This window comes from Chrysemys picta, chromosome 2 (genome assembly GCF_011386835.1).
Source record: "Chrysemys picta bellii isolate R12L10 chromosome 2, ASM1138683v2, whole genome shotgun sequence".
Classification (NCBI taxonomy): domain Eukaryota; kingdom Metazoa; phylum Chordata; order Testudines; family Emydidae; genus Chrysemys; species Chrysemys picta.
This window is the reverse complement of record NC_088792.1, coordinates 74,228,242-74,256,125: the sequence shown is the minus strand read 5'-3', so window position 1 is coordinate 74,256,125 and position 27,884 is coordinate 74,228,242. Positions and strand designations below refer to the sequence as shown.

The 27,884-nt window shown below is 41.8% G+C and overlaps 1 protein-coding gene across 3 annotated transcripts in view; it reads left to right on the top strand.

Moving 5' to 3' along the window:
- Positions 1-27,884, top strand: part of NGLY1 (N-glycanase 1) — a 66,297-nt gene that overhangs the window by 7,685 nt on the left and 30,728 nt on the right. For all 3 annotated transcript variants that reach the window (XM_005297085.4, XM_005297083.4, XM_042840286.2), the window contains exons 3-4: positions 411-653; positions 17,778-17,937. In XM_005297085.4, the coding sequence (XP_005297142.1) occupies positions 411-653; positions 17,778-17,937 (403 nt within the window). The remainder of the gene's footprint in view (positions 1-410; positions 654-17,777; positions 17,938-27,884) is intronic.

Here is a 27,884-nt window from a genome sequence, read left to right as displayed (position 1 = left end):
TCTCGCTTAGGCTGTTCTGACTCAGCACTCTTCATGTTCGCCCCATGGTCATTTCACTGCTTCTGGGTTTCGTTTCAGGCTTGGCAGTTTCCTTACCAGTCTTCCCATTGCACAGCTACTGCACAAGACCTTGTTTAGAGGAGAAACTGGACACTTCCCCTTAGTTATGGAGTAATAAGATAAAAATAAAAACATGAGGCCCTTTTCCTCCTCCTCTCTTAATCCAACCTGAAGATAGGCAAATTCTTTTAGAAACATTGAGATCTTGTTCCAGTTTCCCTGGGTCTCTATGGATAAGGATGCCTCTTCTCTCTGCAGCAAGGCCAGCAGAGAAAGGGTTAAACTGCATTGTTCTATTTGCATGCACTAAATACAGAAAAATTAACTTTTCTATGTTTTTTACATTTCAGGGAGAAACTCATCTTGTTTTTCCTAAGGAAGCCTCAATTGAACAACTACACAAAATCCGAGATCTGATTGCTGGAGAGAGAAATAGCAGATTAAGTGAATCAAGTCAAACCCAAAGATCAGGATCTTCTCAAACTGTAACCAGTATGCAGCCTATTGTACCTCAGTCTTCAACAGCTGTTGACTCAACCCCAATCCCTGTCAATAGGCAACTACAAACATCAACTGCACAATCTGCTGCAATGGTAAGCACCTTCTAAAACCCTCTTATAATACCTATCCTGTAAAAGGGATTGTATTTATAAGACTTGGAGAAACTTTCATGAGGGCAGAAGTAGAAATAACTAGAATACTGGGGACAGCTGAAAATTTGATTCCCTTGATAACTTTCTTGGGAACATCTTTTCCCATTACCTTAATGAGGTTGTGGAAGTTCTTTGTCTACATCCAGCCTTAAAGCTGAATGTGCTATGGGTCCAGCATAAACAAATGACACAAGAGAAAAGGTCTTTGAGTGTGCAATTTCCAGAACAGGATTCACTGAATGTATGTTTTTTAGATGGAAAACTTTTCCAAAGTAACAAAGGAATTTCCACAAATCAACAGTCCATCCAGCTCAATAATTTTTAGCCAAGAATGACCTATGCAGAATAGTTCAGAAGAAAAGTCAAATTTAAAAAAAATCCTGTTTGTGATAGGCAAGAGGTTCTCCGCTTTTTTAGAGTGTGGACCCATCTTTTTATCTTATGGGTCACTTTCCCTAGCATTTGCATTCATAACATTAGTTTGGTAATAAATACATAATTGTGTACAGCAATTACATCAAGAAGTAAATATTAAGACGGTATTATGTATTTTTAACTCGTTTGTATGTAATATACCAGCGGGAAATGAAGACCACCAACATCGTGTAATTAGCCAGCTCTCTACTGACCACCAGTTAATTCCACAAGTTGGTTAACTATATATTGTGGAAGTGTACCCTGTAGGGTATTTTTATGCTTTGCCCTGGGGTATTACATTGTCTAAGACTAACTCTTAAGAAGTTAACATTAGTGGAATCAGTATGGAGGACGCTTAGCTTTTCAGGTAATCTTGGTTTTTTTAACTTCAGTTCTTTAAAAATCCGTGTCCCCATTCTTTAAATTTCAGTTACACTTCCTGAATTAACTCAAGTCTGTTTCTAAGGATTGTGTTTAGAATAGCTTCTCCGCTTATATGCTTCAGAACAAACTGCCCAAAGAAATTTTTTCCAAACTGTGTTTATAAGTGATGTTTCAACCATTGTACGATATTGGGTTGGCTGGATGTTGCTGTTACTGTTGTGGATTTTATTGCCTCTTTAAACTGTCTTAAACTTCATCATTGCTGCTCTAATCTAGAGACTGATAGTTAAGGTTAAGATTTTGTCACAGGTATTTTTAGTAGAAGTCTCGGACAGGTCGGAGGCAATAAACAAAAATTCACTAAAGCCTGTGACCTGTCCCTGACTTTTTTACTAAAAATACCAGAGAGACACAGGGACTAACCGTCTGAGTCCCGTCGGCTGCTGCTCCAGTCCTGGGGACTGCGGTGGGGGCAGTAGTCACAGAGGTCCGTTAAAGTCACAGAATTCATGACCTCCATAACAAAATCATATCCTTACCTGATAGTATACCCCCACTCTTGTATTCATATTTTTAAGATCTTGCATATATAGCCATATACTGTTTTACTTCAGGATCTTTTTCAGGAAAACAACCTAACCATCCTTTCTTTGTATAGTTTTTGAAGCAAGGAATGTTAGTATCCCATTGATGGTTCTTATTCCACCATGTTTCAAAAGTGTCAGTTATGTAGAGGTCCTTTCCCCAATGCCAAACATTTTAGTTCATCCATTTTCACTTCTCATTGGTAAATGAACAGACTTATGTTTGTAAATATGTGCTTATTTTAATATATCTAGTTTAGCTAAAATTATTCCTAGTTTCCCTCCTTCCCTTTTCTCTGTTGCAACTGTTTGTTGCTAACTGATTCCCATGCTACTGAACATGTAACTTGACTTCTGCTTATTAAAATTTTATTCTGTTTTCCAATCTTCTCTAATAAATTTCTTCCCACCACCCTTTTTAACTTCATTGCCAGCAGTTTGGTTAAGATGGAAACCTTCCATAAAAGTTTTCAGTGCCTGAAACCAAAGCCCCTTTCTTTTCTATCTCATTTTTTCTTATTCATACATTGAGACTAATTCCCCCCTGAAGGCTTTTCTGGGATGTGATTCAAATGTTGAATATAGCCCATTTCACTTTCACAACAACCTACTCTTAAGTGATTTCCTTCAGACAAAGTGAATCCAACTTTTGCATGTGAGATTAAGAGGATGGACCATAATTGTCCAAATTGTCCTTACTCTCATTCTTGACATTCAAATGTTCAGGGAACTTCTACTGATTTACAAACCTCTTCATGAGCTAATTAAAAGCAACCCAGAAAAGATCATTTAAGGTCCTGGTTTTCAGAAGTGCTGAGCACCCACAAATCCATCTGAAGTAAATGGAAGCGGCAGGTGAATATCAGATCTTTAAGCTTTATCAGTCAGTGTATGCCTAAACGTCCATTCACATGGAAAGCAGTCAGTTTGACTATAGTTCGAAAAGGCACCAAGGATGCGCAAAACTCAGTGCTTCTGTAAAAAGGTCAATGATAGGATATCTCCATTATTTTAATTTATTTAGTTAACTATCTCCTAGAACTGGAAGGGACCTTGAAAGGTCATAGAGTCCAGCCCCCTGCCTTCACTATCTGGACCAAGTGCTGATTTTGCCCCAGATCCCTAAGTGGCCCCCTCAAGGATTGAACTCACAACCCTGGGTTTAGCAGGCCAATGCTCAAACCACTGAGCTATTCCGGCTTCTCCCCCCCCCCCATAATAGTATAGCTCATTTCAGATTATTTGATTTTATAAATGTTAATTAAACCTTAGAATATGCCAGTACATAGAGTATTATACCTATTTACAAATAAAGAAACAGAAACCCAGTGGGGGTTAAGTAACTTACTTAAGTTCACCCAATGGTAGAACCAAACCCAAGAAGTCCTGACTTTAGCTCTTCTGCTCTACCTTATTTACAAAAAGGACCTAGATAATTTAAGTACCAAATGGCTTAATTCTCAAAAAGATGAGGTAATATACAAAGGACTATCTACTTACCTACCTTAGGGTTTTATACTGCCTCACATTGGTGTAGGATCTGAGCATCTTCCAGGTAAAATCATTAGCAAAGTCTCTAGTAGATTCATGGGTTTTCTTTCTCTTCACCCTTTATACAGTCAGAATTCTGTTTTGGGTAGGCTTTTTTTGGTGAAAGTGATGGGACGGAAGGAGTTGGCGGGGGTGTTCAACTTGCAAGTGTCACTTATGGTGCAAAAGCTTCCTCAGAGAGTGTTCTTATAACGTTGGGATGGGATACAAACCCATGCGTCCGGAGGAGGCTGCAACCTGAACGCAGCACCTTATATTACTTAGCTACCCTGATGACCTGTGGCAACGGGCATTCAGCTACCTATTGTTGGAGAGAGCAATGCTCAGCTGAAGTCAAGGCCTGCTCCCTCAGGAGATGGTCAGACACTAGATTGCCTGATCTCTGCAAGATTGTTTCATAGCCAAGTCCTTTCAGAGAATGCTTTGTCCCCAGCTCTCAGATGCTTCATCCGGATCTGGGACAATGTAGATCATAAAGAAGAGTGTAGCTATTGCAATGTTTCATAGATTGGCATTTAGTCTTTGATATAGCTGCGGCTTGATCTGTTGATTGTTTTGAAAATTAGGATCAAGGCCTTTAAACTAGCATCAAAAGCTGACTGGGAGCCAGTGGAACGATGTGAGCACAGGCCTGGGTGTACTCACAATGTCTTAATCCATGGAGAAGGTGGGCAAATGCATTCTGTACCAGCTGGAGTCTGTGCACAGCCTTCACGTTCAGATTCAGCTGCAGTGAATTACAGGAATCCTACATGAAGGTGACAAATAGATGGATTACTGTGGCTAGGTACTCATCAGGGAAGAAGGGATGATGTTTCCTAGCAAGCTGGGGGTGAAAGAAGGCATTTCTGGAAATTGTGATGTTACCTGATCATCCAGGCTTAACAAGGAGTCAAACAAGAGCCAAAGACTCATATGTCCATGGCCATGAAGAAATCATCTTTTAGTGCCATAAGAGCAGTTTATGCTGTGCCTTGGTCTGAACCTGATTGTGAGGCATTCAGGATGTTGGCACTTGGTAGTTACTACTTTCTTAATTATTTTGCTCAGGAACAGGAGGTTGGGACATGATGGTGGTTTGAGAGATCTTCAGGGTTGAGTGTTGGCTTCTTGAGGATTGTGTGAACTATTATATTTTTTCCAGGAGCTTGGTAGATGTTTCTCTGAAGGAGGCTTGACTATTTCCATAAGGAGGGATATGGATTCATTTCACAAATTGTGGCTCTAATATTTTTTAAGAATTCTTGAGCTTTGTCTTGAGTGATGGAGCCAAAGTCAAGGGAGGTGGGGTAGATAATATTCTCTGGTCAAAGTGGAATTTTTTCCCAGTTAGCTCCATACACATTTGATTGATTTTTTTTATCAGTGGAATACAGTGAGAGCTCTTCACAGTGGTCATTTCTGGGTCTGATGTCTGGGCTATGCCATATGGGCTGATTAGACAGTTCGCTGCAAAATAGTTCAGCTGGTTCTGGTTCTGTTGCATTCATTGCAGAAAAGTGGATGGCTTGTTTTGCCTCCTTTACTGCAGTAGCACAGTCCTGTGACTGTTGTTTGTGCTGCTTCCAGACAGGTTCAGAATGATTTTTGTGCCACTTGCTTTCTAGCTTTCTCCTTCTGCACTTCACCTGCCATAGTTCTTGGTGATCTTCAGGGTCGGTGTGGGGGAAAATGGATGGTTTGGAGCCAGGGTAGTGGACGACACGTGATTTGTTTTGGTGTACTCACTCATCAGCACCCTTGCCTTGTGTTTGGGTGGCTTGTTTTCCTAGGGTGAGTTGAAAACCTACAGACTTTAGGAATTTTCAGGGCTGGAATAGTTTTGGTTGCTCACTCCCCTAGTGGGAAAGCAGGATAGCTCTGGTCTCTGCCTAGATGAGGTGATGATCATACCAAAAGAGTGGTATGTTGATGTCTCCAGTACCAAATCCTAGGTTTAAGATAGGATCCAGCATATTTCCAATTGCATATATAGGTCCAGGGAATGCCTGTGAAAATCCAAGTGTTTCCACATAGGCTATGAGATCAAGTGCTACTGTATTACTGAGGTGGTCTGTGAAGGTTGGTCACTGTAGACATGGAATCTGGGGATTCCAGAACTAGGGTGGGAAGCAGCAGCTCTGTACGTACCTGTAGGAAAGTTGACTGTGTTTCCATCTGGAAATCTGTACACCACCAGGAGTCCTAGATTCCTTTTGTCCTTCTCCTCTCAGTGCATATGATTGCATTGAAATGTTTGTTTTTGGGATGGAACATCTTCTGAATACAATAATAAAATATTAAATTATAAATGAAGCTTTTTTCAAAAACTTTACAATATTTAGCCATTTACAGACTAACAGGCTTTTTAAAATAAGTTATTAAAAACCTTCTAATGAGGCCATGAGGTGTGGGTACAGGGTTGGCTATTTCCTGGGAGAAAACTAGTTTAGGACAGGGCACTGGTAAAACCGCCTGAAACAGGGAATCTGATGCAATTATTTTACCAATGTCCAGCAAGTTCAGCAAGCATAGAATGAATCTTTTCAAATATTGGCTACATCCATTTAAAACTGAGGAATAGGCTTGGTCTATCTACTACATCAAAGTTGTTCTGCTGCTGCAGACTGCTATGTGGCCAAATGGACCTGCACTGGCAGTCTGCAACTCTGCATGCTTCTGATTGCTTAAAGTTTCAAGCCTACAACTCAGCATTGTTGTCATTTTCATATGACTTTTGTTTATATAATATTGCAAACTGAAATGAGTCATGACTTGTAACTTCCTTGAGAAAATACCAAACCAAAATGTATACAGACATTCAGATGTTCAGTATTAGTTACATATATTAGTATTACACCCACTTCCATTTTACTTATTTGTGTAACCATAAATTAATCTATGAATCTACTGCCTTATGTCACCACAATTTGACTATATAACTAAGACTAAGTGTAGTGTGGTGTCCTTTAATGAAACCGTTTATAAAATAGAAAATGTTTTAAACTGGGACTAACTAATTTTTCCCAGGGTGGTAAAAACCATGATTTTACGGCTTGAAAACTCTCTCTGGTCAATACCATGCCATCCCTGGGAGGGTGGAGAATACATGCTTCCCAAATTCTACCATGACTTATGCTCCATGCAACTGCATTGAGGTGAATCAGGGCACGGTTTGGCCCATTATATTAAACCAGTTACCTACAGCTGATGAGCTCCAGGAAGAGCGAAACCAGTTCCGCCCTGTTTCAATAGTTATGAAAAGTTCGGACTGGTCCTGTAGTACTGTCCTGCAGCAAAAGGATCACTCCCGAGTTTAAGAAAAAGGCTATGAAGGAAGCTATCATCCTGGGATTCTCCTACCCACCTACAATGTCACATTTTTTCTTGGTCTCCCATACATTACTCCTGGGGGAATTCTGCGCCACTGAGCAATGCAGAATTTTGCAGAAATTAATGTTTTTTGTGCAGAATTTCCTTTCCCACACAGAAATGGGCTGCAGTGCTGCTGGCCGCCACTAGGGGCTGCTGGACCTGGCAGAGCCCAGCTTGCACATAGAAGACACTGCTGGGGAGAGAGTTAGAGGGTTCCTGGCAGCTGCAGTTCCCCGCACGCCCTGAGGGAAGGAGACAGCAGCACGCAGGAAACTCCTTGCAAGCCTGGGACCCAGCATCAGGCTGTTTCTCCCTCTGGATCCGTGGGGGGGCCATGGCTGGGCTTGGAGGGGGTACAGGTATCTGGACTAGGGGGCCCCTGCAGCTGGACTCTGAGGGGGAGGGGGTACAGGAATCTGGGATGGGAGGCCTGTGGCTGGGCTCTGGGATGGATGGGGCAGAGAAGCAGGAACTGTGTTGTCTTAGGGGTTTCTTTAACTCTCTACTCCTGGGGGAATTTTTGTGTCTCTGTATTGTTACAGACATATTTGCTGACAGGTTTTGAAATAAATTACCAAAATAATTGAAACTGGCGTGATTATGTAGTGTTATTTAGACAAAAAAATTTGCAGAATTTTAAAATATTGTACACAGAATTTTTAATTTTTCGGCACAGAATTTCCCTAGGAGTACATACATAGGGGTCTCAGTGCTAATGAAAAATGTTAGATTAACACCACTGTAGAATGCTCTAGTCTCAGAAAAGATTCAGCAGTAGTGTTGCATGCTTCCCTGAGTGTGTTTAACCATATTCTGGAAGGACAGCCTCTGACATAAGTTTAGTTTTCATGCCCAGACATGAAACCTTAGCTATTGCAAAGGATCTTCATGTGGCCACAAATTTTATATAGCTCCTCATATAACTATCAAATAGTAATCACTTTAGACCAGGAAAAAGTCTATTGGCTGAAAACTGGAGCAACCAAAAACCTGGTCTGGAAAAGCAAAAACTGAATGACTTGCTGCCTGCTGGACAGCCCTTAACTTAATTCTCCCATCTCTTTCCTTGTCCTGCTATGCCAAATGGGAGGGCAGGGAATGCTTTTGTCTGCTCAGCTACTACTCTGCTAAATTCCTCAGCTAATTACCTTAGAAAAGAAGGTGCCATCAGTGTAGTGGGGTGTAATTGCTGTTAAGTGGTACTTAGCGAAACTGACTGGGGGAGGCCAATCTTCATCAATTATATTTATAAGGCACCATTGTGATCATCTAGTCTGACCTCCTCGATAGCACAGGCCTGAATTAATTGCCGTTTGGTTAGATATGCTACTAAAAAAAAAAAAAAATCCTGGGTGCACTCATTAAGTATATGTCAGAGCAGCACTTGCCTCTAGAAGGAAGGAAGGAACATACAAGAATCTTCCTTGCATCCAGATGTCAGGTTGGTTTTAGATGACAGGCAGCAGCGACCTGCCATACTCTCCTACTTTCACCTCTGAGCTCAATACCAAAAAACTCTCTATCTTTCCTTATTAGAGTAGAAGGTTCACCATACAACACATCTTGGTCCCCTGTCTAGTTAGCTATAACACCACGCTCTGTTTATTACAAGGCACAACATTTTGAGAACCTAGAACGTTACTGACAAGCTTTCAGAAATGGAGGTGAGCCAGTGACTAACTCAAGGGTCGTCAACCTTTCAGAAGTGGTGTGCCGAGTCTTCATTTATTCGCTCTAATTTAAGGTTTTGCGTGCCAGTAATACATTTTAACGTTTTTAGAAGGTCTCTTTCTACAAGTCTATAATATATAGACAAACTATTGTTGTATGTAAAGTAAATAAGGTTTTTAAAATGTTTAAGAAGCTTCATTTAAAATTAAATTAAAATGCAGAGTCCCTCGGACTGGTGGCCAGGACCCGGGCAGTGTGACTGCCACTGAAAAACACTCGCATGCCGCCTTTGGCAAGCATGCCATAGGTTGCTTACACCTGGATTAACTGAAAACATACATACAATGTCAGACAAGTGGGGCATACACATAGCTTTAAAAAGTGGAAAAGCATTGTATTAGACAACCATACTTGATGAGCAAATACAGGGGAGTCACATCTTATGTGGGGGTTAGGTTCTGAAGTCAGCGCATAAGGCGAAAATCGCGTATAGTCAAACGCTCATTGAATGGAATGGCGGGCAAAATCGCCCACACTACAGGTATAGTATTTAAGTTATTTTTCTCTTTTTGTTGTTGTTGTTCTGCCGAGCGCGTATAGTTAATCGCGTAAGTTAAATGTGCCTATGATGCAACTCCACTGTAGGAAGTCCATGGACAACTCAGTTAACAAGCTTTCTTAGCCTGAAAAACACTTGTCAAAAACTGCCTAAATGGGCAGTGATCTAGTGAATGGTAAAAGGTTCCATACTTAATTACCAAGCCTCCCCTTAGCAAATTCTGTTTACCTTAGCAAGTTGCAGTTTATTTTCATGGTGACAAATTATTAATGCACCTAATCGTGCTCAAGGTGTTTTCACAAGCTCGATCTCTATATAACTATTGCATTTCCTATCTTGTGTATCAGTTATGTTCCTGTAGTAAACTGCCTAATGCAGTGGTTTGTTGGCAATTTACCTATTCCAGTTAATTTAGTACATTAAAGGCACTTGGGAAAGATGACTTATGCTAAAAATGATTATTCGGTAAATTAGAGCACACATGGTCATCAGCCTTAGCAGGAGCCAAGGATGTACTACATACACCAGCAGTGAGACCACAGCTATTGTGTTGAGTCCAGGTCCAAATGCTTTATCACCAGAAAGATGTTAAGTTGGAAAGTATTCAAAGAAAAGCAATTAAAATAAGGGGAAGTAATTAATTAGAGTGAGTAAACAAGATATGTATAACTTGGTTGGCCAAGTGACTAAGGGGAGAGGAAAATAATCTCCAGATACTGGAAGGATGTAAAGGAATTGTGTAGGAAGGCTCGGGGGAGGTGGGGGGGGGGGCTAATTAGTAGTAATGGAATGAATGCAAACAAAGGGAAGTTTAATTTGGATATCAGGAAAAATTTCTTAACCAGGAGATCAATTAGGGCATGTGAGATAGACAAGCAGCCAGTTAGACAATGATCAAGTTTACCTGAGCATTCTTCAGCCACAGCATTTGGTCCTAGCCAGAGAGTATCCTCTACCAGACAAGGGTCTGTGGAAAAAAATTCCCCCTGCTCTGTCTGAAACATGCTAAACTCAGACCCAGCTGAGTGCTGATCAGAGGAGCATTCCTCAAATCTGCACAAGTGAACTGAGAGTGCTTATGATGTCATCACTCAAATCTGTTTGGCTGTATTAGAAGTATTGAATAAACTGATCCAGTGGCATGGGAGCTACAGGAGGAATGGGGTGGGAGACCGAAGGAGGAATGCTGAAATCCACACATCTCTCTTCTATGAGAGATGCACATACTGAACTTACAGGAGGTGAATAAAGAAATGCTGAGGTTGCATGACCCGAGATGACAGCATTTGACCTTAACAGTTCTGCTCACTTATGACACTTTCTCCAAGACCCAATCAACTTCAATAAGAAACAGCATAAAGTGTGATGCCAGCATAGGCAATAAAATAACTCTGAAAATATGATCATTTTGAGTGAAAAGCAGCAAGAACAGACCATACTAGTGAGAGAGGAGAAAATAGAGCTATGGAGAAAAAAGTCTGCAGCTCCGAGCCCATACAGGGAGTTGCTTCCACAGTCATAAATCAGTTCCTCTTTATATTCAGCTTAGTGGAAAACAAATGCCATATTGGAGGCTGAGAGAACAGAGGCCATTCAGAGCAGCTAAATTGAGTGGGTTTAAGTGATAGGACAGGTTGATTTGATCCAATATTCACTTATTAGGCCTGTGTGAACAGGTGGCCTTCCCACCCATTGCAAGACAGTCAATGTTCCCTCTCTAAGGTGAAAACTCACTCTATCTTAAGCAGTCATTTTAGATATAGTCACTTTCAATTACATTGTTGAACATCATGAGGAGGTATCATAACACAATATTGGCTTGACTTACTCGTGCTTCATACATGCAGCTTCCCAAAAAATTAAGTTAAGGGAAAAGTCCAGCACCACAAACATTGTTTCCTTTTTGATATTGAGATTGATATTACCTACTATTTGCATAGCTGGTATTTTGTCTGCTTAGTGAACTTCTGAGGCTTTCGCACAAGTCTTCCTCATGCTGAAGACAAAGTTATTCACCTGCCATTGTCTTAAACAATAAGCTGTAAGAATGCTACATTCTTAAAGGCCAGTGGCTCCAGTGTTTGATTGGTAGAACTTGCTAGCCACCAAAAAAAAACCCCAAAAACCCCCAAACCATACTTATTAAAGTCAAAGTTATGTGATCTGAGGTTAGAATGCTCACAAAATCCTGTCCCGTAGTTCTACTCCAGACCAATCTGATTGGCTGGGAAAGAGAGAACTGTCCATTGAGACGACCTCTAACCAGTCCCAAATCTGTAGCTATGATGTCATTCCTCCAAGCGATGCCAGGGTGGAGCGGGGCGGGGCCGGCTGGGGCCAGGCCTCCGCTACACCTCCAGGCCGCCCTGGACCTTGTGTTCCCCTGAAGCACGGGGCCCCCCCAAAGCGTGGAGCCCAGGGTGGTTGCCCTAGTCCATCCTATGGGTGGGACAGCTCTGCTTTGACCCATTTTGGGCACCACCAAAAATTATACAAACCTGGCATCCATGGATACAAGTACCTATATTTGAATTGGAACTCTATTTTATCTACATATTTCAAACAGTGAAGCTCAGCAGCTTCCTGAGAGGCATACCAGCAATGCACACTATTCTGCCTAAAGGTCAATTGGTTGGCTCAACAACCCACATTATGAAAGAGCCATAATGTACACAATCAATGCTGCATGTTGTGCCAGGAGGAAACAGCACTTTTCCTCAGTTAATTGCAATTGACATCTAATTTGCATATCTTGTTTGCTGTAATAGTGTAGAACTCTAACTATATTTACACAGTAAAGGAAACATGCTCAGCTGCTACTTGATCTTAAATTACTCAAACTGTGATACATGCCTATTATAATGTCTTGTTTTTAGATCAAAGTGCAGAGATAGATTTCAGCATTAAATTTCCTTGTCAATTTACAGAGCATGAACAATGCTGAAACTACTACCATGGCTCGCCTTCAGGGCTTGACACGCTGAAGCTAACTAGCACTCAGAATATGGTACACTAAAATGTCAAAGAGGTTTCAGCATCTCTTGACACTTAAGTCAAAACATTCTGGAATACATCTCTAAATGTAGCCATCCCCAATCAGATGCACCCCAGAAATACTGGTGGCTCACCTGAGACATTCCTGGAGGTTAGAAATTACTCAAGTTAAGGGACCATCTCTCATGGAGATAATACCTGCTCAAGCTAGCACTTGATAAGAAGACAACTCCTTGAGGCAGCACAATATCTCTCAAGGAATCAAAAACTTTCCCAAGGTCATGAGCTGAGAATCCTTTGGAGACACCAAGAAATTCCTTCAAGATAGCTGATGCCATATGACACCAAATCTCTATGTAAATGGCAAGAATAAGTCATACTGAAAGTTATAGGAAGCTGATCAAAACGAGAGAGAGGCCACAGAATGGTTGGAGGAACCAACCGTGCTTCCATATGTTATGGAATGTAAATCTGGCTGCAAGTCATTCAGAACAGACGAAAGCCAATGCAAGATGTCCAACAACTCAAATCCAGATAATCCACTTCAGCACTATTTAATTTTTGCCAGAAGTTTATATCTCAGTCAGTGGAACACTGAATGGCAGCTGAGAATCAGATCTGACTGCACAGGACCTAGAGCTCATTGAATTGCTTTGATAAACTTCTAAATTCCATTCTGCAGGGAGAAACTGCTGCTGCCTATAATGTTGAGGGACTATCCCCTCCAGATTACTTACCAAGAACAATTGAATGAGTGATTGCCCCAAGGAAGTTAATTCTAGTTTTAGACGTGAGCTTAGTGCATACTGTGACAGGACTTCAGAGAGTTTAATGAGTGCTTTGTGAATACTCATACAGACCAGACATGAGCAATAACATCTGTAATCTAGATACCTTATTAAAGAGTCTTAGCATGTAGTCTGTTGACTTGTCTCCCCATCACAGAAAGGATTAATGCCCCGCCTAGCATCTGTTCAGGCCCTTTTGTCAGAGCACTGTTTATTGGTTGTATTGACAGTCTTTAGCAGATCCCCCAAAAAAGCAGTTCAACCTTTCCCCGACCCACAGGCTTTCCTCCTGGCAGCTCTTCTCCAGTCTAGAAACAGTCTGCTTAGGCATCCCCCAGAACAAGCACCAGCTTGCTTCTATAGTTCTCCTTAACTGAGCTCTTTCAGCCTTTATGGGAATCCGGTGCTCATCAAACTGTCACCTGACTCCTTCCCAGCTGGGTCTGATAACACCTCTATGAGGCCCAAACACCTGTTTTTAAAGAGCCTCTGGCCCCAGATGCTCTGACCCTTGAAGGAGCAAACCATCCTGTTACACAGGACTTTGTTTTAAAGTGAGCCCAATAACTCAGGACAGAATCTTCCTAGGAAACAGCCAGATTGAACAAAATCATTAAGGAGGAGTTAGGACAAACAGGTAATCTCAGAAATATATAATTCTATGTATAGGACACAGAATGAGTTTATAGAAGTTGGATTCTAGCTAGATATGAAAGCCAAAAAGAGAAATAGTAGAACATTGCACTGAAATAAACCATGGAAATAATGGCATCAGCTCCCAACATCCAAGAGATGTACTTCATTCAGACCCAATAGTTGGAGGTAATTGGAAGGGATGCTCTTCTGTATCAGCATCCACAGCTCCTGGCTGAATGGGCAAAAAGCTTTCATAACTTGATGATATTTTTGATCAAGCAACTACCAGTCTGCATGTATCTAACCAAACTAACAGCAGATTGCCTAATAGAGTAGTACAGGTGATGTAACAGCCTTTTTCAGTGGAGGCAGCAGACCCACTTGTGTTTTAGATTAGTAGCTTAAATGTCTTTGTCCACAACCACATTGATGTCTGTAAGCCAAGGGACAGTGAGGTTTAATGTATATGAGCGAGTGCTGATGCTGAAATTGTAGATAAGTTGGTCATGCACCAAAACTAACCGTGTCCCACAGATGAAGGCCATCTATGATGCAGGCCAATAAATTGCTACCCTCTTGAAAGCCCCCTGAAGCATACTGTGCCCTATAATCCTTCCTAAAGGAGGAGCCCTCTGATTCAACCATCATTCCTTCCTGCAGAGCCATAAAAAAGCTATACAAAAGAGGGGAAGGAACAGATGCAATCTGACAGCAAATGTGAGATAAGGAAGGAGCATCTCAGCAAAGACACCATAGATGTTGAGGCATAAGAACACAAGTCTGAAGTCCAAAAGCATGCTGAAATTAATCATTCAAATATCCATCTCCAGTTTTGTTTTGTTCATTTTTTTTAATGTGAACATTTATTAAATTTATTTATGGGTTATTTATTTGTTTGGTTTTTATTGGAGCTGGGAGAGGAGAAAGGAAGGATGTGAACAGCCACACAAAACATAAGGTTGTTGTGGGGGGAGGAAGGCTAAAGTAGACAGAATAATATGGGAATTGCCACGCAGGCTAATTCAGTGTTGATCCTTCATTGTTAGTAAATGTCAAATCTAGCAGCCAGATGGCACCAGCGGAGACCAGCCCCAAGCCATGTTGCTAGTTCCTGAGCCAAAAGAGACAGTTGAAAATGCAATGTTGAGCTTGATAGTCTCCCACCATTACCCCGGTAATCTTCACCCTATCCCACACAACAAATAGATGAAACAGAAGGACATGAGTATCTGTATGCCCTGGTACTTATATGAGTTCTGCATCAACTGATGACTCTCTCTCTCTCTCTCTCTCTCTCTCACACACACACACACACACACACACACACACACACACACACACACACACACACACACACACACCACACCTCCCCCCCCCCTTGGGATACTCCATAATTTGTGGACCAGGGGGCATAGTGACCAGGTCAGGGGCCCTATCAAAAATGAACAAGGTCATGCTCCTTAAGTCCCATTCCTATTTCCTTCATACAGTATGGGAAAATGGACCTCTAATCTGAGCTCTCTCTCAGAAAGGAAGAAGTATGTAACGCCTATCCATTGTGACTGTGGCAATGGCCATGAACCACTTTTGTCAATGCCAAATCGCTTGCACCTCAGCACCTCCTCTGAGCCAAATCTGCTTGCACCTCCTCTAGGACTATGCTGGCCTTGCTGTAGGCTTTAGTCTTGCTTTTAGAATAACTGTCAAACACCCTTTCCCCTAGTGACAAGAAAGAAAATTAGTAATGTTGTTACTAATGCCTATAATATGCATATACCTAAGAGTGCAAGTTTGCTGAAGTTGGGACATATATTGCTTTTGGGTATTTATTGGATGAGGAAGTGAAAGCCTTATTGTGTGTTGGAGTCCATTATCAACTGTGTTGTAGGCAATGAAGGTGGCAGAGCATACAAGAGACTTCTACCGTAACTTCTTATATCCATGCTTTTAAGGTTCTAAGTGGTTGTGGTGTGCCCTTAATTGCAACTAAACATTGTTTTTGTTAGTTGATTTCCTAGGTTTTTTATATAGGCTTTAGGGTACCTCAGTGGATAGCTGCCAAGAATCAGGGAGAAAGGGAGCTGTAGCTGCTTGGGAATTGGAAGGAGAAGCTGTGTTGCTAAAGCTGCCCCTGAATATGTTGACCCTCCCGAAGGGTGTGAGAGGCTATGATATGCCTGGAGCATGCTTCTCAACCTTCAAACCTGCCAATATGTGACAACCACCATCGTGAATGATACCAGGGCTGAACTCCAGAGCTAAAAACATGAATGGTTACAGTTTATGCTGAAGAACTAGCCTCTGAAGTTCAGAGCTATCAGACTCAGAGCCTTGGGCATGGAGAGGCACACAATCCACACATTGACCAGTGCATCATACAAGCAAAATGTGTGACAAACAGCTGAAATGTGAAACGTATATTTTGTTGATTCCCACCATAATTTATAGATTGAATTTAAGTATAAAGTTAAAAGAAGTCTTTTCACTGTGTGAACCACACAGTGCCATCTGCCCGTATAAATCAGCAGCAGGCTTTGAACCCCTTGATCTTCAAATTGCTATCTTAGGCCAATTCAGTGGCTAATAATTGCTAGCCACTTTGTGGATTAGTCACTGAATGAGAACTTGACGTGCTTTCTGAGTGGCTGACACAACTGTTTACTAGTCAGCAGTAGAATATTGGTGATCAGGAATCCTGGATTCTGTATTTGGCTCTGAAAAGTATAGACCTGGCTTGACATGACTAATTGGACATGGGTGAGGCTTCATTTTTTGGGAGACAGGATTAGGATCAGTAGGCTGAAAGCAGAATGTCTGTACTAGCTAAAACAAGGGGGGACCCCAGAAAACCATTTATAATGGATAAAATAAGTAACTAAAATGAGCCTGGAATATAAGATGAGGTAAAGAGTAAATCATGTATGGACAGTGTGTGCTGTACAGGGATTGTTTCCTACAAAGTCAAATCCCAAAATATGTGATGCAATGTATAGCAAATGCAATATAATGTATAAATGTATATAAAGAAAGAGGTTTGCAGTGTAACTTTGGATGTGTGGTATGCCCTATACCAACCCACTATGCTTGAGTGTGATCATCTCAGCGTAGCTTTGCTGTATGCCAACTAAAAATATGAGTGACAGAATCTGAAGTTGAACTAAGTTCTAGGAAAGCCGAGTGGAAAGAGGTCTCAGAGGGAATCCCAACAAGAGGGGAGTGCAATTATAGTGGTTAGAAATTATAGTGGTTAATAACCAAAACTGGTTTAGTCAATCTGCTACAGTGAACAAGCTGAGGGTGGGAGATCTGGGATTAGAATCCAGGTCTCCCGAGTTTCATTCCAGCACTCAGGGTCTTATAACAAGAAGTGCTCAGAAGCCTTAACAATAGGCATCACTACTTCCAATAAAGGTTTTTTCAGCCATTCTTTGCTGGTTGTGACTTGCATGGAAATACAAAGAACAGTTAGCTTTAAACTCTTGGTCTCCTCCTTCCTAGTTCAGGGAATTATCCCCTTGGTTATAGAGGTATGCTAACTCACTCTCTTTCACCACATTATTTGTGCTGTGGCTGCTATGTTGTCAAATTCAGCAGCTTCAGCTTGACACATACATTTTCCATTATGGCTAAAAAGCTATAAAATGCTCTCTAGTCAAGCACAGCTATGTATAACTGGTACTCTGGGAATCAGCACGTGAGGAGCAACAATGTGCACAAAGGACAGATCCCACAATCTGAGCATATTAGATTCCTTGGAAAGGGCATACAAAGAAAAGTGAGACAATCCAGTGAAAAATTGCCAAAAGGGTTATTTTTGAGCTCTTACTTCTCTCTGTATCCAGTCCATTTTTCAATCAAACCATCATGAAAAATTCAAATAGTGCTCAAAGTTTACATTCTGTGTTTTAATTTTAGCCATGTTATTCATATTTTTACAGTTTAAAACTCCTTTTAACTGAAATCTGTAATGCAATCTTAACTATGGAGTCATGATCAGAAACTCTATAATAAATATACAAACAAGCTTACACATTAATGAACCAAGACCAGATGTTTTGAAATCATCCAATTACTAGAAAATGGTTTGCATAGATTGTAATAATACCTATATTTTTTCCCATATTAGGAGGCTGAAACAATCTTTAAAACCCTTCAATCAAACTTTCAGCATGTGCAAGTGTATGAGAACCAGTCTCTTCAGAAGAAAGCATTGGCTTCTATTCCAGTCCAAGCATTGAAAGAGAGAGCTCAAGAAAAGTTAGCACAAGCCAAAAAAGTGGATGAAGGTATTAGTTCTGACAATTTACGAGACACTAAAAATATTAGGTTAAACATTTGGGCGTAATGTGCATGTTTATAGACTAGGATTGTCGTCATATTTTTGTGAGTTCAGAATACTAGTTTTAAACTACACTAGTATTCAGAATGTATGTAGTATGCCATGTTATTCAATTAGTTTATCTTCTTTGTCAAAAAAGAAAAGTGCTTGGAGAATTAATGCTAATTCTTAGGTTAGGTTTGTTTTCTCTGTTTAAAATCATATTAGATGAAATTTTGAGGCTCACATTTCTTCTGTCCTTTAGATTAACCTGCTGAGTACCAGCACATCATATGGATTCAAAATTCATGTGTGCACAGGGCTGAAGCAAAGTACTGTATTCTGTACAGATGGGGCTTTGAGAGGTTTCATAAATTAAGTTCAGCTTAACCATTTCTTAAATTTATTAACCCTCTGTCCTGTCTTCCATTCTCATCTGTCCTCTCCTCATCCTCTGTTCACTGATATCTTACATTTTGTATTTTCTCTTCCTTTACATGCTTTTCTTTTATGTCCATCTGGTGTCCATCTGTTCATGGCTGGGGAAGGGAGGCGGGATGAGAGAGCAAAGGAAATTTACGGTACTTGAATCCAGATTTCTGAACTAGCAGCAAATAGCATTGGAGGCAGCAGGATTCTGTACATATTGCTTAGCTGCTTGCATCTGGAGTAGAATGAAGATAATAAATGTATGTTTTTAAGGAAAGGCAGAGCAATTTAAATCATTGATTAAAATCACTGTTTATTTTTTTTAAATCATTGATTCAGGTCATCTTGAGACAGTGTAAAATTAATTTGAAAACTTGTTCTATTTTAACTTTACTTTAAAATGTATAATGAACTAAATTACAAATGCTGTTTCTTTTTAAAATACCACTTTTGGTAGTCTGTCTTTTCTAAATTTTATAGAAATACAATAGGCAAAAACCAAAATAATGGAAGTTAAGGCCTTGATCCTGCAAACAAGTATGTGACTTCATTCACATGAATAATCCTTTTGATTACATGCCTAAAGTGAAGCACATGCATGTGTTTGCAGCATCAGGATCTAAAACGGTATTTTAATAAAAACTACTCTTTGTGGCATAAAATCTTTGTCACTTCAAAACAAAACTGCTTCAGTTTTAACAGTAAAAAGTTAGACTTTCAAGATGTTAAGAAATTTATTTTGAATTTTTATGCACACAAGCCAAAAAATTCCCCCCAAAAAGAAGTGTAAAATTAGCCTTCCATACCCAGATTTAGGCACCAAAAGGTGGGATTTTCAAAAATACCTTAGTGACTTATGTTCCTAAGTCCTATTGACTTCAAACTGCATACCCTGATGGAAGAGTATCAGAGAATTTCAGCTTTCTTTACTTGTGGAAGTTCAGTATATTACAAGGTTTTGTTGGTTACAAATACATAGGGCCCTACCAAATTCATGGCCACGAAAAATGCATCACAGTCTGTAAAATCTGGTGTCCCCTCCCCCTGCCCCCCCATGAAATCTGGTCTTTTGTGTGCTTTTACCCTATACTATAGATTTCACGGGGGGAGACCAGTGTTTCTCATATAGGAGGTCCTGACCCAAAAGGGAGTTGCAGGGGGGTCACGGTATTGCTACCCTTACTTCTGCATTGCCTTCAGAGCAACCGGAGAGCGACAGATGTTGGCCAAGCACCCAGCTCTGAAGGCAACACTGCCAGCAGCAGTGCAGACGTAAGGGTGGCAATACCATACCATACCATGCCATCCTTATGTCTGCACTGCTGCTGGCGGCAGTTCTACCTTCAGAGCTGGGCTCGCAGCCAGCAGCCGCTACTCTTCAGCTGCCCAGCTCTGAAGGCCGCAAAGCCACCAGCAGCAGTGCAGAAGTAAGGGTAGCAGTACCATAATCCCCCCTACATAACCTTGCGACCCTCCCCCCCACAACTCATTTTTGGGACCCCTAAAATTACACCATGAAATTTCAGATTTAAATCCTATGAGTGTGAAATTGATCAAAATGGAGCGTGAATTTGGTATGGCCCTACAAATACAGGATGGGGTATTCGCTTATAAGTCTTATGTGTGGGATTGTGTTCTCATAATAATATTACTAAAATGTTTTCACTGAGCATTTAAAGTATGGAATTACCTAAAAGAAAGAAATCACTAAGTAAAATATGAAATTCTTCTAACAATTAGGAAACTAAAGAAATTACTACAAAACATCCGCTATAGCAATTTGAGACTAAAATGGAGGGAAAGAACTAACTAGTAACATGTAAACAATAAATATTATTTAACTTTAAAAAGTTGATTTAAACCAAAAAATTGATGCTTTAGATATTTTTTTAAAATAATGATTTTTATCCACTCTGCTTTAAGGGGGATGGGGCTTGTGTTCATGTGATCCCAGCTTCTACAGCTGAAGTGTCCAAAGCAGCACTCAAGGTTTCAGACCTTGCACCTTAAACTCAGGTGTAAAAGAATATGGGGAAAAAGTTGCCATTTGTTAGGTAATGACAACTTAAAAGCAGAGGTAGTGTGTTAACTTTAATTTTAAAAGCTGTATGGAAAGACAGACTCCATTGAGAATGGGCTGTATGGAAGGGAGTAGCTACTGTTGCTGAGAAATAATCTACCCTTCCTGTTTCCTTGTAAATCTGACACTGTTGTATTAAGACAGCCACCTGGAGAAATTACCATTTTGTCGGAGAACAGTTATTACAGGCAGATCCAAAAAACCTTTGGGATTTTGAAGAAGAAGTAAAAGTCATAGGCATTTTGGCTCATAAAGACTACTCTGATAAACTTATGGTCATTTGAACAAGAGATTACAATGCTTGTCTTTATCCTCATTGGCCACCGGCATTAGCAATGTAAATTGACCAGAATTGTGTATACTTTTAACTTCTTTGATATCTGGGTATTTTCAAACAATCATTTCTTGTTGAAACAGATCATATTTGTCATTATTTTTATGCAGGATTTACTTTATGAACCCAGAGAACAATATATTTTCTTTCCATAGAGGGGCATCATTATATTCACCACTAACCAACAGAAAGAAAAATTGTCCTTCGATTGAAATTACCTCATTTAGTTTCTGGCAAACAGCTCAGAGAAAAGGTAGCAGTAAAATAGACTCAAAGCATATCCAGTATATAAGCAGTAGATGCTAATTCTGTTGAATCATTTATGGAACATTTTTAATTTGTATAATGCTAAAAAGGTCCAGTATCCTGTCTTCCGCCGGTGGCCAGTGCCAGGTGCCCCAGAGGGGATGAACAGAACAGGTAATCATCAAGTGATCCATCCCTGTCACCCATTCCCAGCTTCTGGCAAACAGAGGTTAGGGACACCATCCCTGCCCATCCTGGCTAATAGCCACTGATGGACCTATCCTCCATTAACTTATCTAGTTCTTTTTTGAACCCTGTTATAGTCTTGGCCTTCACAACATCCTCTGGCAAGAAGTTCCACAGGTTGACTGTGTGTTGTGTGAAGAAATACTTCCTTTTGTTTGTTTTAAATCTGCTGCATATTAATTTCATTTGGTGACCCCTAGTTCTCGTGTTATGAGAAGGAGTAAATAACACTTCCATATTTATTTCTCCACACCAGTCATGATTTTATAGACTTCTATCATATCCCCCCTTAGTCGTCTCTTTTCCAAGCTGAAAAGTCCCGATCTTATTAATCTCTCCTCATATGGAACTGTTCCATACCTCTAATCATTTTTGTTTCCCTTTTCTGAACCTTTTCCAATTTCAATATATCTTTTTGAGATGGGGCAACCACATCTGCATGCAGTATTCAAGATGTGGGTGTACCATGGATTCATATAGAGGCAATATGATATTTTCTGTCTTATTATCTATCCCTTTCTTAATGATTCATAGAATCATAGAAGATTAGGGTTGGAAGAGACCTCAGGAGGTCATCTAGTCCAACCCCCTGCTCAAAGCAGAACCAACACCAACTAAATCATCCCAGCCAGGGCTTTGTCAAGCCGGGCCTTAAAAACCTCTAAGGATGGAGGTTCTGCCACCTCCCTAGGTAACCCATTCCAGTGCTTCACGACCCTCTTAGTGAAATAGTTTTTCTAATATCCAACCTAGACCTCCCCCACTGCAACTTGAGACCATTGCTCCCTGTTCTGTCATCTGCCACCCCTGAGAACAGCCTAGCTCCATCCTCTTTGGAACCCCCTTCAGGTAGTTGAAAGCAGCTATCAAATCCCCCCTCACTCTTCTCTTCTGCAGACTAAATAAGCACAGTTCCCTCAGCCTCTCCTCGTAAGTCATGTGCTCCAACCCCCTAATCATATTTGTTGCCCTCCGCTGAACTCTTTTCAATTTGTCCACCTCCTTTCTGTAGTGGGGGGCCCAAAACTGGACGCAATACTCCAGATGTGGCCTCCCCAGTGCTGAATTAAGGGGAATAATCACTTCCCTCGATCTTCTGGCAATGCTCCTACTAATGCAGCCCAATATACTGTTAGCCGTCTTGGCAACAAGGGCACACTGTTGACTCAGTGGCGTAGCCAGGTGGAGGGAAGAGGGGGAGTGGGGGAAAAAAAGGCGCCACCCGCTGCGGCGCTTTTACTGATGGAGCAGCGCTCTGGGTCTTCGGCGGCACCTTGGCGGCGGGACCTTCACTCGCTCCGCAGGTCTTCGGCGGCATTTCGGCGATGAAGCTTCAGTGCCACCGAAGACACCCGAAGCGAGTGAAGGTCCCGAAGACCCGGAGCGCCGCCCCGTCAGTAAAAGCGCCACAGCGGGTGGCGCCTTTTTCCCCGCCCCCGCTCCCAGGTGAGTAAAATTAAAAAGGCGCCATTTGTGCTCGGTGCAGGAGCAGCCGCTCCCCTGTTCCCCCCCACCTACACTACTGTGTTGACTCATATCCAGCTTCTCATCCACTGTAATCCCCAGGTCCTTTTCTGCAGGACTGCCACTTAGCCAGTCGGTTGAGGGCGTTGGGGTGAAGGAGGATGCTCCAAGCTGGGACCGAGGGGTTCAGAGGGTGGGTGGGGGATCAGTGCTGGGGCAGAGGACTGGAGTACGGGGGGGTGAGGGCTCCAGTTGGAGGTGCGGGCTCTGGGGTGGGGCTGGGGATGAGGGGTTTGGAGCATAGGAGGGTGTTCCAGGCTGGGACTGAGGGGTTCGGAGGGTGGGAGAGGTATCAGGGCTGGGGCAGGGGGTTGGGATACGTGGTGGGGGGTGTAAAGGCTCCAACTGGGGGTGCGGGCTCTGGGGTGGGGCTGGGGATGAGGTGTTTGAGGTGCAAGAGGGTGCTCCAGGCTGGGACCAAGGGGTTCAGAGGGTGGGAGGGGGATCAGGTCAGAGGATTGGGGCGCAGGTGGGCCTCGGGTGCAGGCTCCAGCCGGCGCTTACCTCAAGCAGCTCTCGGAAGCATGTCCCCCGTCCGGCTCCTACGCGGAGGCGCAGCCCAGCGGCTCTACGCATTGCCTTGTCCCTCCCATTGGCCGGGAACCACGGCCAATGGGAGCTGCGGGGGCGGCGCCTGCGGATGGGGCAGCGCGCAGAGCTCCCTGGCCATTCTTCCGCATACTATGTAGGAGCCGGAGGGAGGTCACGCCGGCTGCTTCCCAGGAGCTGCGCTAGAGTGCCAGAGTGGGGCAAGCCCCTGACCTCGCTCCCTGACGGTAGCTGAGAGCCAGATTAAAAGGTCTGATGGGCTGGATGTGGCTCGCGGCCTGTAGTTTGCCCACCCCTGCCTTAACCAGGAGGCTGCTCATCTCTCCCCATACTGTGCTGCCCAGTGCAGCAGCCTGGGAGCTGACCTTGTCTGTGAAGATGGAGGCAAAAAAAGCATTGAATACTTCAGCTTTTTCCACATCATCTGTCACTAGGTTGCTTCCCCCATTCAGTAAGGGTCCCACATTTTCCCTGACCTTCTTCTTGTTGCTAACATACCTGTAGAAACCCTTCTTGTTACCCTTCACATCCCTTGCTAGCTGCAACTCCAATTGTGATTACACCCCGGCATGCTCGAGCAATATTTTTATACTTCTTCCTAGTCATCTGTCCAAGTTGCCATTTCTTGTAAGCTTCCCTTTTGTGTTTAAGATCACTCTGTTAAGCCAAGCTGGTCGCCTGCCATCTTTGCTATTCTTTCTGCACCTCAGGGTGGTTTGATCCTGCACTCTCAATAGGCCTTCTTTAAAATAAAGCCAGCTCTTCTGGACGCCTTTCCCCCTCATATTAGCCTTCCAGGAGATCCTGCCCATCAGTTCCCTGAGGGAGTCAAAGTCTGCTTTTCTGAAGTTTAAGGTCTGTATTTTGCTGCTCTTCTTTCTTCCTTCCCAATATTCTGTTAGCTTTTTTGATAGCCGTTGCACACTGAGTGGATGTTTTCAGAGAACTACAATGTGCATTACTTTGCATTTATCAACATTAAATTTCATCTGCCATTTTGTTGCCCAGTCACCCAGTTTGGTGAGATCCCTTTGTAGCTCTTTGCAGTCTGCTTTGGACTTAACTATCTTCAGTAGTTTTGTATGATCTGTAAATTTTGTCACCTCAGTGTTTACCCCTTTTCCAGAGCATTTAGAATATGTTGAATAGTACTGGTCCCAGTACAGACCGCTAGGGGACACTACTATTTACCTCTCTCCATTCTGAAAACTAACCATTTATTCCTACCCTTTGTTTCCTATCTTTTAACCAGTTGCCAATCCATGAGAGGACCTTCCCTCTTATCCCGACAGCTCACTTTGCTTAAGAGCTTTTGGTGAGGGACCTTGTCAAAGGCTTTCTGAAAATCTATGTACACTATATCCACTGGATGCCCCTTGGCCAAATGCTTGAAGACCCTCTCAAAGAATTCTAGTAGATTGGTGAGGCATGATTTCCCTTTACAAAAACCCTGTTGACTCTTCCCCAACAATTATGTTCCCCTATGTGTCTGACAATTCTGTCCTTTACTATAGATTCAATCAATTTGCCTGGTACTGAAGTCAGGCTTACTGGCCTGTAATTGCCAGGATCACCTCTGGAGCCCTTTTTAAAAGTTGGCGTCACATTCGCTATCCTCCAGTCATTTGGTACAGAAGCTGATTTAAATGATAGGTTACAAACTACAGTTAGTAGTTCTGCAATTTCACATTTGAGTTTCTTCAGAACTCTTGGGTGAATACCATCTGGTCCTGGTGACTTATTACTGTTTAATTTATCAATTTGTTCCAAAACCTCCTCTAATGACACCTCAATCTGGGACAGTTCCTCAGATTTGTCACCTAAAAAGAATGGCTTAAGTTTGGGAATCCTCAGCTGTGAAGACTGATGCCAAGAATTCATTTAGTTTCTCAGCAATGGCCTTATCATCTTTGAGTGCTCCTTCAGCATCTCGATCGTCCGCTGGCCCCACTGGTTGTTTAGCAGGCTTCCTGCTTCTGATGTACTTAAAAAATTTGTTGCTATTACTGTGAGTCTTTGGCTAGCTGTTCTTCAAATTCTTTTTTGGTCTTCCTAATTATATTTTTACACTTCACTTGCCAGAGTTTATGCTCCTTCCTATTTTCCTCACTAGGATTTAACTTCCACTATTTAATAGATGCTTTTTTGCCTTTAACTGCTTCTTTTACTTTGTTGTTTAGTCACAGACTGGTTCTCTTACTATATTTTTTTTAATTTGGGGTATACATTTAAGTTGAGCCTCTATTATGGTGTTTTTAAAAAGTTTTCAAGTAGCTTGCAGGGATTTCACTTTTGGCACTGTACCTTTTAATTTCTGTTTAACTAACTTTACCGCCACAGGGATATTACATTTAATTATATGTTACCAAGCAGTCCAGCTATAGTCACCTCTTGGACCAGATCCTGTGCTCCACTTAGGACTAAATCAAGAATTGGCTCTCTTCTTGTGGGTTCCAGGACTAGCTGCTCAAAGAAGCAGTCATTTAAGGTATCAAGAAACTTCATCTCTGCATCTCTGAAGGTTGAAAAAGCTACTAGGGGGGAAGCTGTTCTAGACTTGATTTTAACAAATAGGGAGGAACTCGTTGAGAATTTGAAAGTAGAAGGCAGCCTGGGTGAAAGTGATCATGAAATCATAGAGTTTGCAATTCTAAGGAAGGGTAGAAGGGAGAACAGCAAAATAGAGACAATGGATTTCAGGAAGGCAGATTTTGGTAAGCTCAGAGAGCTGATAGGTAAGGTCCCATGGGAATCAAGACTGAGGGGAAAAACAACTGAGGAGAGTTGGCAGTTTTTCAAAGGGACACTATTAAGAGCCCAAAAGCAAGCTATTCCGCTGGTTAGGAAAGATAGAAAATGTGGCAAAAGACCACCTTGGCTTAACCATGAGATCTTGCATGATCTAAAAAATAAAAAGGAGTCTCATAAAATGGAAACTGGGACAGATTACAAAGGATGAATATAGGCAAACAACACAGGAATGCAGGGGCAAGATTAGAAAGGCAAAGGCACAAAATGAGCTCAAAGTAGCTACGGGAATAAAGGGAAACAAGAAGACTTTTTATCAATACATTAGAAGCAAGAGGAAGACCAAAGACAGGGTAGGCCCACTGCTTAGTGAAGAGGGAGAAACAGTAACAGGAAACTTGGAAATGGCGGAGATGCTTAATGACTTCTTTGTTTCGGTCTTCACCGAGAAGTCTGAAGGAATGTCTAACATAGTGAATGCTAATGGGAAGGGGGTAGGTTTAGCAGATAAAATAAAAAAAGAACAAGTTAAAAATCACTTAGAAAAGTTAGATGCCTGCAAGTCACCAGGGCCTGATGAAATGCATCCTAGAATACTCAAGGAGCTAATAGAGGAGGTATCTGAGCCTCTAGCTATTATCTTTGGAAAATCATGGGAGACGGGAGAGATTCCAGAAGACTGGAAAAGGGCAAATATAGTGCCCATCTATAAAAAGGGAAATAAAAACAACCCAGGAAACTACAGACCAGTTAGTTTAACTTCTGTGCCAGGGAAGATAATGGAGCAAGTAATTAAGGAAATCATCTGCAAACACTTGGAAGGTGGTAAGGTGATAGGGAACAGCCAGCATGGATTTGTGAAGAACAAATCATGTCAAACCAATCTGATAGCTTTCTTTGATAGGATAACGAGCCTTGTGGATAAGGGTGAGGCTGTGGATGTGGTATACCTAGACTTTAGTAAGGCATTTGATACGGTCTCGCATGATATTCTTATCGATAAACTAGGCAAATACAATTTAGATGGGGCTACTATAAGGTGGGTGCATAACTGGCTGGATAACCGTACTCAGAGAGTTGTTATTAATGGTTCCCAATCCTGCTGGAAAGGCATAACGAGTGGGGTACCGCAGGGTTCTGTTTTGGGACCGGCGCTGTTCAATATCTTCATCAACGACTTAGATATTGGCATAGAAAGTACGCTTATTAAGTTTGCGGATGATACCAAACTGGGAGGGATTGCAACTGCTTTGGAGGACAGGGTCATAATTCAAAATGATCTGGACAAATTGGAGAAATGGTCTGAGGTAAACAGGATGAAGTTTAACAAAGACAAATGCAAAGTGCTCCACTTAGGAAGGAAAAATCAGTTTCACACATACAGAATGGGAAGAGACTGTCTAGGAAGGAGTACGGCAGAAAGGGATCTAGGGGTTATAGTGGACCACAAGCTAAATATGAGTCAACAGTGTGATGCTGTTGCAAAAAAAGCAAACATGATTCTGGGATGTATTAACAGGTGTGTTGTGAGCAAGACACGAGAAGTCATTCTTCCGCTCTACTCTGCTCTGGTTAGGCCTCAGCTGAAGTATTGTGTCCAGTTCTGGGCACCGCATTTTAAAAAAGATGTGGAGAAATTGGAAAGGGTCCAGAGAAGAGCAACAAGAATGATTAAAGGTCTTGAGAACATGACCTATGAAGGAAGGCTGAAAGAATTGGGTTTGTTTAGTTTGGAAAAGAGAAGACTGAGAGGGGACAT